At 34.9% G+C, this 12,461-nt stretch overlaps 1 protein-coding gene across 1 annotated transcript in view; it reads right to left on the bottom strand.

Annotated features, from left to right (window-relative positions):
* Window positions 1-12,461, bottom strand: part of LIPI (lipase I) — a 62,811-nt gene that overhangs the window by 14,880 nt on the left and 35,470 nt on the right. The window contains exons 8-9 of the mRNA XM_004371378.3: window positions 6,305-6,416; window positions 1,532-1,708 (exon numbers count right to left, since the gene is read on the bottom strand). Coding sequence (XP_004371435.1) covers window positions 1,532-1,708; window positions 6,305-6,416 — 289 coding nt within the window. The remainder of the gene's footprint in view (window positions 1-1,531; window positions 1,709-6,304; window positions 6,417-12,461) is intronic.

Consider the following 12,461-nt stretch of genomic DNA (forward strand, 5'->3'; position numbering starts at 1 on the left):
GAGGGTCAGTGAAAAAGAGGAAGACCCTCAATGAGATGGATTGACACAGTGGCTGCAACAATGGGCTCAAGCATAACAATGATTATGAGGATGGCACAGGACCAGGCAGTGTTTCATTCTGTTGTACATAGGGTCACCATGAGTTGGAACCAACTTGATGGCACCTAACAACAACAACCCTTTGCTGTTTTAATGCTGGTACTAAATCTCAGCCAATTCCCTTTAACCACATTCTGTTGTCTCATCTCATTCTTCATATTTTTTTTATAAAATTACTATTTCCTTAAACATCACTGAGAACACTGAGACATTCTTCATGGCATTCACTTCTACTTCCTACAGTAAATTTTAATAGGTAAACCCTTTCTGTAAGTCTTAATTGGTATATTTCCTTTTTATTTTTGCTGAATGTTGTATTAGGCCTCATTTTGTTCTTATTGTTATGATTTTCCCATTCACTTCTGCTTAATGATGAGAAGAGTAGGCAGGCTGGCATGTGCCCATATACACAGAGGTCATATTATCCTTGGTTCCCGTCACTGTCCACATGCATGGAACTAAATTTCTTTTTCTCATATTAACTTGAATGCTGTGAAAAGATTTCTAGGTAAATTTCTACTTTCTGGACAAGAATTACATTGTGTGCTTCTTCTGAACGGAGGAGAAAATAATCTGTCCCTCTTTACATTTATAATACCTAGGAGAAGACTTTATTCCTTGACAAAATGAATCCCTTAAATGTAAATGCCTAAAGAGGGTATAAAACTACATCATCTAGACTTCTCTGTTCCTACCCACCTTCCTTCTGTTTAAAGAGAGATATTAATGAGGAAACAAAAGGAATATGATGGTAAAACAACTCCGGCCTCATTAGAACCTACCTTTTGGACAACTACAGGTACAATTTCCATATTTATATTTAGTGGAGACTTAGAAACTTAAAGGTAATAGATAGAGAGATTGGTTGGAAATTGAAAATCTTCACATCTCTAGTCCTTCTAGATATGACTCTCTTCTCTCTCTCACTGACAGTTTGGTAGGTGAAGTTGCTAATGTTTCTGTTGAAAATGCCCATATATTTGGTATTTTCAAAAGTATTTCAATGAAAGACCAAGTACAATAAAATTATCCCTTGATACTTGTTGATATCTTCCTTACTTCCTTATTGAGTTTTGAAAGACTAAATATTATCATACCAAGAGTTAGATACCTAAAAGAAATTTCCCAACTCTTCTCTGTTGGCATATACCTTGTCTAAATGCATCTTCTTATGATTTATTATTTTTATTCTCTGGTAAATTATTATTTACTATGTCTAAGATTAATAGAAATGCAACTTGGAAATCAAATATATAAATATAGGAACATGGAATACTTTTTGCAACTTTTTGATATTCAATATTTATGTAATACATATTCTAAAATGTGCAATAGATATTTCAATACACAAGTACTTAAACCATTCTTTAACAAACCAATATTTTCAAGTTTCAAAGATAGCATTTAAAAAATCACAATTTTGTTTCCTTACCTTTCTGGATATGTAAGTGATTTTAACATGAGACGCTGAATCCTGTATTCACATGTGGGACATTGCAGATTTGAGCTCCGGAAATACATCAAACTGATGCTTGAAATATTTGCAACATCATTATAAAATTGAGCAAGAATATTGACTTCTTGATCTTTATAAAGTGATCCACTCTCCCTAAACAGAAAATACGATGTATTCAACATATTAATAATTAGAAAATATAAGTTTAATTCTAAAATCAACATAATCTTAACAATGCATAATAAAGAGAAACCAGTCATATAGGGGAGAAAGCCTGTACATAAAATATTTATTAAAGCAATTATTAAAATAATTTCAACAGTAATTTAAAGTAAAATAATAATAATATATGCATTCCTATGTTGAAATATTTTGGGAATGCTTTCTGGGAAAAAAATTGAGACATCTTGCCTTTCAGACTAGATGATTAGATTATACATTTGTCTAAGGATAGAGAAGTGCCTTTATGCTTCCTTTTTTAGATCCCTCAAAAACTAGCACCGTTCCTTGAATAGATGCTCAAATAATAGTTATTTTTGTTCTGTTCCATTTTATCAAATATTAGTGACCTAAAAAATAACTTACAAAAGCTTAAAATTCAAAAGAAAAGATAAAGGTAATACTTAATAAGTGTAATTTTCTGAACATTTCAAGTTTCACATACTTGACCTCATTTAATTATCTCAACAGTAGTAGTAGATACTATTAGTACTGCCATTTTGCAAATGAGAAAACAAGATTAGAGCATTCAAGTGCCTTTCCCAAGGTTACACAGCTAAAGAATGCACAGCTAGAATGTAAACTCAGCCATATCAGCACTTTCACCACTCGGGTTAATTCTCCATCCCTGAGGGCCAGAAATGTGGGGCCTGGAAGTCAGTAAGGCCAACTTGGGCCTACTTGACTCAAAGGCAACACTTCTACCTACTCACCCTACTTCCTTTCATTAGATGAAACTAAGGGAAAAGGAAAGGCAAAAAAAAAAAAGGAAAAAATTAAAAATCTGTTGAAATAATTTTCTATTTTGAATAACAACCACCTGCTTGAGCTACGATGACAATCACAAGCACATATCACATATACATATGGACCACTTGGAGAGCAAACCGTGGTGCACTCAGCAATCCTGCAACCCCATATTTGTCCTAGATCTCTGCTCTCTGATTTCTCACAGCTTTTGTGGGGAGCTAGGCCCAACAATGTTATCACACCCTTCAAAGCCCATCTTCTGTGTATGTGTACAGGGGCATCCATAAGAAGAAGGAGGAGGAGGAGGGGCTGCAAAGGAGGATGAATGATTACAGGCCAAATTGTAAGTGTGGATGTGCCTAGATGGTATAATTACAAATGATTCCCATTGTTTACTGTATACTGTTATATACATTTTCTACAGTAAGCAAACTGTACTGTTTCCTTTTTTAAAAGGAAAATAAAAGTTTATTTAAAATTTTCTGACTCCCCTGGCATCTAAAAGATAGTTTCAATCCCAAAGTGTGAAAAAATGAGTAGCAAAGACTTATTAATAAAAAAAAAAAATGGAGCCATTAGCCAGGCTTAGATGGACAGAGTATTTACTGCGTGTAAATGTTCCCATATTTTATATTTCTTCATGAGAAGTGTGCTAATTCATGTTTTTAAATAAAACGCATCCATATTTCAGGATGTTCCACAGAGGATATAATGTTTGTAAAGTCAAGACTCGGTTTCTTCGCCACCTGAACAGGTTTGTAATACCTGCTCTAGGAGAATAGTCTGTGTGCTATTCCTGAATTCAGGTACTTTCTCATGCCCGTGTCTTTGAAAGCACCCTCTCCCCGTTCCCTAACTGTCCCTGTCCCTGACTGATACCTTGCATCTTCCTCTGCGCTCCCACAGTAACTTCGGTGTTCTTCTATTGTAAAACCGATTATTCAGAGCTATAATTTTGCATTCGTTTTCTCCAGTATTTGGTGGCCTCATGGAGAACAATAATTGTCTGTTTCAGTTTGGGTCCCCAGTATTTTGCAAAATGCCTGCCATAAGTTTGGTGCTGAATTAATTCAAAAATTAGCAAAGCATGTTCCTAATAAGAATAAATAATATGACTATATATATATAAATATATACATATATATATAACCTATTGCTGTAAAGTTACTTCTGACCCACAGCAACCCTAAAGGATAGAGTGGAATTCCCCATAGAGTTTCCAAAGCTGTAATCTTGCAATCTTTACGGAAGCAGACTGCCACATCTTTCTTCCATGGAGCCACTGGGTAGGTTCAAACCACCAATCTTTTGGTTAGCAGCTGAGAACTTAATAACTGCGCCACCAGGGCTCCTAATTTATATATATATATATATGTTGCTATCCAGTCAATGCCAACTCATAGCAACCCTATAGGACAGAATAGAACTGGCCCATAGGGTTTCCAAGGAGCAGCTGGTAGATTTGAACTGCCAACCTTTTGGTTAGCAACCAAGCTCTTAACCACTGCACCACCAGGGCTCCATATATATCTATATGTATATATATAAATGAACTATTACATTGCTGTTGTTGTTCGGTGCAGTTGAGTTGATTCTGACTCATAGCGACCCCATATGACAGAGTAGAACTGCCCCATAGGGTTTTCTTCGCTGTAATTTTTACAGAAGCAGATCACAGGGTCTTTCTCCTGCAGACCCATTGGGTAGGTTCAAACCACCAGTCTTTTGGTTAGCAGCCTAGCACTTAACTGATGCATCACCTGGGCTGGAATAATACTATTAGTATTATAGTATAATCAGTGCTCCAAATTACATGAAAAGGGCTTTAAAGTTTTTTCTTAATAAAAGATAGGCCTTGATGAAAGTGAAAAATTTGGATTGCAGCTCTCGTTTGATTTCTTATATCACCTTCTTTAGGTGACTGAAGAGTAGTTGAAAAAAGAGAAAAAAAAAAAAAAAAACTGGTGCTCTCTCATTACCAGTTCCACTCAACTATTAAAGTAAATTCTCTGCAATGCCTTTATTAACTTTAAGAAAATTAAATCTACGAAATGCAATATTAAAAATACGTTTATCTCAAAGTTTAAAAAAAATGAGCCTGTCCTGTAACCCAAAATATTATTTCTAAGAATGACCATGCATTCTGTGATGAAATGGTCCTTATGTTATATCAGTACAGAGAAAAGTTTTCAATATTTTTGCCAACATGGGTTTCCTTTATTATTTTCTTTATAGACACCAAGGATTGAAAGATTTATCTACTAAGCTAACTGCATGTATTATGATCCAAGACTACTTTTTATTTTTAAAAGTTGATTCATGTTTTAACTAAAGGTTCATAATAATAATGTGAAATTAAATACATCACTACAGTTGTTTGTGATGCTAATTGCAACTAAATAAGTACCCAGACACTTTCTCCCGGTTCATTGTTAATGACTGAGTAACTATAGGAGCCTCGTGGCACAGTAGTAAAAGTGCTTGACTGCCAACCGAAAAGCCAGTGGTTTGAACCCACCAGCCGCTCCACAGGAGAAAGATGTGGCAGTCTGCTTCCATAAAGATTTACAGCCTTGGAAACCCTACTGGGCAGTTCTACTCTGTCCTACAGGGTCACTATGAATTGGAATTGACTCGATGGCAACAGGGTTTAAATACTCAGGTACAAGGTCCATCACACAGTCGGTCCACTCAGTGCAGGGACTGTAACTACCTAAACAGTGAGAGCAATAAATGTTGAATATACCAACTGTGCCTCATGAAATTCCAACAGTGTCATCAGTGACAAGTCAGAACTTAAACCAGATTGTAAGTCCAGTGACAACAAAATAAAGTTTATCTTTATTTAATCACTAGACAGATGGTACCCCTGAAACTTTTGGACACACTTCCATTATTTAATGAATTTCTAGAAGTATAGCACAGCAGGTTGGAAACCACAATTTTCATAGTAGCATGTACTTTTATATCATTCTTTTGTTTAAGACAAAACAAATTTTCTAGTTTGAGAATTTATTAAACACACACACATACACATTCAATTAACTCAAACAGATCATTCTTTGAGACGATTAGATAACTTAAAATATGTATATGCAGATATACATACAGCCACACATACAAACATACATAAAATGTTAAATAGAAGATTGAAGGAAAACTTCCTATTGTTTGGGGGATTTGTTGCTGAGGGTGATCTCTGAAATACTAAAATTAGGTCATTCTGTTGTCAGAAGTCACAAGACATTTATTCACATCACCGTGAATATGACTTTACCTGAAAATGTCAGAGAATTAGGAGGCAAGGTGGTTAATAGGAAGAACAATGGAATTACCAACCATGTTGCCATCAAGTTGATTCCCACTCATAGCGACCCTACAGGACAGAGTAGAACTGCCCCATAGGGTTTCCAAGAAACGGCTGGTGGATTCGAACTGCCAATGTTTTGGTTAGCAGCCAAGCTCTTAACCACTGCACCACCAAGGCTCCGATGGAATTATAGTCAGTAGGGAAAAAAAAACCCTCTCTTCTCCTCTTTAACTCTTCTAGTCACTAATTTAGTATCATAAATAAATTAGTTCTTTTTTTTCACATTCAGTATCTTCCTCAGTAGAATGAAAGAATTGGAATATGACATCTGAGGTCTTTTTAATACCTAATATTCTAAGAACTTCTGGATAGAATATTTACACTCTTTGGATTATCTGTTGAAGTGGATACTCAAGAAGGCAAGTATTTAGCTTATGAAAAAGAAAAGAACAAATCTAAATTGTACTTACGCATAAATCCTTGGTTCTACAATGATCCCAAGCTCATTTACTAATTTAAATGTAATATAGCCATCCTTCATTGTTTGATCCAGAACGGGTATATTAAGAACAAAATAGTAGGCTAAAAAATAAAAAAAATAGAGTCCAGTTCACATTGTTTTTAGTTTGTTTTGATACCTCTGTAGATACGCACCCATGTATATATGCATGTAATATATACACACATTATATATGCAAATAATACTGAGAAGCATTCGTTTGGTTAATGGTAATATATTTTACTTCTTGTTTGTCAATTTTCTGCTAGTCTAAAAAAAAAATAAAAAAGAAAGATAGAAATGAAGAAGCCTGGCAGTCAGTCACAGATATGGTGAAACGTTGGCCAAATAGCTAGTGAATATTAACTGATATGCAAACCAAAAACTTTAGGATATAGATCAATTAAACAACCTTTTTTTCAATAGCACATTTAAAACAAGTATGATACGGTTCCTTAATTATCTAATTAATTGTCCTAGATAAATTTGCTTGACATATATAATTCCCAGCTTCACTGGCTGTTTAGGAATTCCTGTGAAGTTAAATACTCCCATACGAGGTGAGCCCATAGTAATTTTTATTCAAAATGCTCCTACTAAAAAAATGATATACTGTGTCTTTCATGGGCAAAAGATGTTGAACTCACTCCTATTCTCAATACTGTCAGGGCAATATAGGAAGACTTACTATCTGTGAGTTATCCCAAAACCTGTGCACACCTTCTAAAAGACAATGTAATGTTTGAAATATTCCTGGGAGAAATCTTTATGCAAAAAATTTTGCCTGCTTGGTGTTAAATGAAGCCATTGAATAGCCAAGGATAACATAATGTCTTGTGCCTGATGCTTATTAACCAGTTACCGCCAAGTAAACTCCAACTCATGGTGACCCCATGCGTGTTAGAGTACAACTGTGCTCCATACGGTTTTCAATAGCTGATTTTTCAAAAGTAGATCACCAGGCATTTCTTCAGAGGAGTCTCTGGGTGGACTGGAACCTCCAACCTTTCAGTTAGCAGCCAAGTGCGCTAACACCTTGCACCACCCAGGGAATCCAACTATCTCAAGTAAGGGTTTTTTTTGTTTTTTTCAATAATGGGTTTTAGATTGGACCTTATCAATGGTCAATAATTTCTGATACAAGAAATGTAAAGGGACACTTTTTACTTTGAAGTTACTGCCCAGGTCTAGACAAAATGCTTTGTTCCACTTCACCTTAAATAAGTCAGGATTCAGACTTGCTCAGATGATTTCTGGCATTGTGACACTGTAAGATGTTACAGAATAGCCCCTTACTGCTTTAAGTACATAGAAATGCTGAGTGTATTATTTAAATTAAGAAAAAACAAGCTTGGAAGAAGAAATGGGAAATATCAGGGGCCAGAAAAGGAAAAGAAAGTAAAGTCCAGAAGATAGGAAGGACTGAAGCCCCAGATCCCCCAGGGACGTGAGAACTAGATGTAGCAGAAAGATGGAGGCTGAAGTGTCAACCACCGCGCAGGGACAGGAGCTATGATGCTAAGTGACAGAGATGAGATGGAAGTCCCTGCACAGAGCCAGGGACCTTAATTCCCTACTCATCATTGAAAGAGGAACTAGGAAAACTCATCACACTGGCTCTGTGTGAGTCTTAGGTTAAAAAAAAATTTCCTGGAACTAAGTAAACCTCCAGGTAATATGGAATCTAAATTTATCCTGGCTGCTTGGCGAACGACTCACAAAAATTTACACCAAAAATGCTCCAGGATTATTGCATATAAGGCTTTGGAACAAACTAAATCCCACTTGCTCTAACGCACAACTTTAAAGAGCTGATTTTTGAGAATTTTCTATTTTAAAGGAAAACAATCTTTATTTTGAAATAAATATTTTTTCTTTAATTTTTAATCCAGACTTGAATAGAACTTTGAGGCTAGAAAACAATAATAATGAAAGGGAAAAAATTTAAAATTCAATGGAAAGAAATCTACAGATAACCTGTATGAAAAAATTGTATTAATAATAAAGGCCTGACAAAAGACTATCTTCAAATTGCTGAGTATAAAAATATTTTCAACATAGAATTATATACTGAGATAAATCTTCCTTCTATAATGACGGAAAAATAAAGACATTTTCAGCAGGAGGGGGAACCAGACTGAGAGAGTTAGTAATTAAGGATATATTTCAGCAAAGAAAGAAGCTGAATGCAGAAGGAAGGAGTGGAAGGCAAGAAAAAAATGTAGAAAAATGAAATTGGCAAATATAAGTAAGCATTATATGTAATATGTATACTCACAATTAATGAGTGCTAAATAAAATGTGGAACTAAAATATTAGAGAGCATAATAATATTAAAGATAGGAAAAAAGACATAAGATTCAAAGGCTATATAAGGCAACTTGTTGCTGTTGCAGAATCTGATAAAATAGTCTATGACACAATATACATTTTTGTGTATAAAGCAAAAAAAGAAGTCACCAGGAAAATATAACAGTCCTTAATCTTTTACGCATCTAAAATAACAGCCTCAAACAGTCTCAAAATGCATAAAGCCAAAATGAATAGACTTACAAGGCAAAAAGGACAAATCTTCAATAGAGAAAATTTTAACACATCTCCTCAGAAGCCTTACTGAGTAGATAAATAATTAGTAAAGTTATTGGATCCAATTAATAACTATGATTTAATGAACTTACTTAGAACAAAGTACCTAACAATTGGAAAATACACATTTAGTTTTTCAAGTACAGATCAGGCCTTTAAAAAAATTGGTCTTATGCTAAGTTCATAAGTCCCTACAGCTACCAAGCAATTAATAGAATACAGACTATATTTTCCAAGCACAATGTAATAAAAAATGCTAAAGAAACAAAAGCATACAAAAATCATAAGGCACTAGAATTGATTTAGGATTAAAATATATGTAAAGTAATTCAACACAGTCACAGATTAAAGGAGAAAAATCATATGATTATTTCAATAAACAAAAAAAATATGGATTTCCATATTTTTCAGAAATTATAAAATATTTAGAATAGACTGATAACCAAAGATTTGTATAACAAATTAAAGGAACCTCTTCTCTAATGGAGTGAATCCCCATGATATATATGGAGATCCATAAATTTCTTGAGAATGTTATACCACCGTAAACACTGACAGCTTAGACTGAAAGAGACAAAGTAGGAAATGAAAGAAGGCTGCCAGACCCCAAAATTCTACTTTCTACAGGCAAGAAACAGGTTGATAAAACTACTCAGCTGTAAACACATGTTACATTTCACAAAAAAAAAAAAAAAAAAGGATAACTCAGAATTGAGCTGAGAGCCCAGAAAGTAAAGCCATGAACCTAGAGGAAGGAGCCACAGCCAGAGAGAATTATTCCCAAACCTTGAAACAAAATAGAGTTTTACTAGCTGGATTTCAAATTGCTGAGAACGGTGACCCATTTTTTCTTCCATTTTCTCCCTTGTCAATGGAAATACCTATAACTGGTATCCTATACCTGTCTCAACATTGTATTTTGGGAGCAAGTAACTTGATTCTTGAGTTTCACAGACCCATAGAGATGAATTATGCCTCAGGATAGTTTATACACAGAGCTTCACAAAAATCTGATTTAGATAATTTATATGATGATAATTGGAACTTTTTACTAATGAAACATAGATGAGATTTTTGACTTTGAGTTGGTGCTTTAACGGGATGAGACTTTTGGGGACCTTGGGAAGCAACGAATGTATTTTGTATGGGGGACAGACATGTATCTTTGGAGACTAGAAGGTGGACTGTGAGATAAAATATAAAATAAAAGATTCCTACATCTTTATTCATAGAATCTATGGATATGTTACTTTACATGGCAAAAAAAAAAGAATTAAGGTTGAAGACAAAATTAATGTAAACTACTCAATTGACCTTAATAGAGACAGATTATCTTGGATTATCTGGGTGGGCCCCATGTAATTACAAGGATCTTTAAAAATGGAAGAGAGAGCCAGAAGAGAAGAGTCAGAGAAAGATATTTGACAACAGGAGCAAGGTTAGAGTGATGCGATGTGAGGCCAGACACACTATCGCTAACTTTAAAGATGGAGGAAGTGGGCCACAAGCCTAGGACTGCAGACACCATCTAGAAGCTGGAAAAGGGAAGGACACAGATTGTCTCCTAGAGCCTCCAGAAAGGAATATAATGCTGTCAATACCTTGATTTTAGCACAATGAGACCCATATCAGACTTTGACTCATAGATCTTTAAGATAATAATTTATATTCTTTTAAACCATTAGGTTTTTGGCAATTATTTACAGCAGCGATAGAAAACTAATACAATAATACATAGAGTAACTCTCAATGAGTTAGGTAAAGAGAATTACCTCAAAGAGCATCTACAAAAAAACCTGCAGGTAACATTATACTTAATGATGAAAGACTGAATACTTTCCCAATTAGATTAGGAATAAGGCAGCAATGTCTGCTCTCACCGCTCTTATTCAAATATAGTACTGGAAGTTTTGTTGTTGCTGTGTGCCATTGAGTCGATTCCGACTCACCGCGACCCTATATGACAAAGTAGAACTGCCCCGGTAGGGTTTTCTAGGCTGTAATCTTTACAGGAGCAGATCGCCAGGTCTTTTCTTCCATGGAAAGGCTTTTTAGCTACTTCTATAGGTGAGAAAAAGAAATAAAAGGCATACATATTAAAAAGGAAGAAATAAAACTGTCTCTATTTGCAGACAGCATGATTCTTTAGAAAGAAAATCCCAAGAAATATATTTTTTTAAATCCTAGAAATAGTGAGTTTGTCAAGATCATAGGAAACAGATTTGACACAAAAGACTCAATTCCATTTCTATATACTAACAATGAACATGTAGACACCAAATTAAGAACTCAATATCATTTATAATTACTCTAAAAAAAACACCAAAATACTTAGGTATATACTTAATAAAGTATGTACAGTATCTGAATGCCAAAAATAACAAAATACTGATGAAAGAAATCAAAGAAGACCTAAGTAAATGGAGAGACAAACCATGTTCATGCATTGGAAGAATCAACATAATAAAGATGTCAAATTGATCTACAGGTTTAATGTATTTCCTATCAAAACACCAGCAAGGTTTTCTATAGACATAGACAACATAGTTAGAAATTTATATGGAATTTCTTAGGCCTTGCAATATCTAAAACAATCTTGACAAAGAAGAATTAAAAAAAAAAGGAATCACTCTACGTGGTATTAAGGCTTACTACTGAACTACGCAGGAAACATCAAAAGAACATGGCAGGAATACACAGAGTCATTGTACCAAAAATGATTGTTAGATGTTCAACCATTTCAAGAGACAGCACATGATCAAGAACCAATGGTACTGAAGGAAGAAGTCCAAGATGCACTGAAGACACTGGCAAAAAACAAGGTTCCAGGAATTGACAGAATACCAACTGAGATGTTTCTACAAATGGATGCAGAACTGGGAAGTGCTCACTTGTCTATGCCAAGAAATTTGGAAGACAGCTACCTGGCCAACCAGCTGGAAGAGATCCATATTTATGCCTATTCCAAAGAAAGATGATCCAACCAAATGCAGAAATTATCAAACACTATCATTAATACCACACACAAGTAAAATTTTGCTGAAGATCATTCAAAAGCGGTTGCAGCAGTACATCAACAGGGAACTGCCAGAAATTCAAGTCGGATTCAGAAGAGGACATGGAATGAGGGGTATCATTGCTGATGTCAGATGGATCCTGGAAGCAGAGAATACTAGAAAGATGTTTACTTGTATCTTATTGACTATGCAAAGGCATTCGACTGTGTGGATCATAACAAATTATGGGTATAATTGCAAAGAATGGGAATTCCAGAACACTTAATTATGCTCATAAGGAACCTGTACATAGATCAAGAGACAGTTGTTCCAACAGAACAAGGGGATACTGTGTGGTTTAAAGTCAGGAGAGGTGTGCATCAGGGACGTATCCTTTCACCATACTTTTTCAATCTGTATGCTGTGCAAATAATCCCGGAAGCTGAACTATATGAAGAAGAACGTGACATCAGGATTGAAGGAAGACACATTAGATGACACAATCTTGCTTGCTGAAATTGAAGAGGTCTTGAAGCACTTACTGAT

The sequence above is a fragment of the Trichechus manatus genome, unplaced genomic scaffold (genome assembly GCF_000243295.1).
Source record: "Trichechus manatus latirostris isolate Lorelei unplaced genomic scaffold, TriManLat1.0 scaffold00012, whole genome shotgun sequence".
NCBI classification, from domain to species: domain Eukaryota; kingdom Metazoa; phylum Chordata; class Mammalia; order Sirenia; family Trichechidae; genus Trichechus; species Trichechus manatus.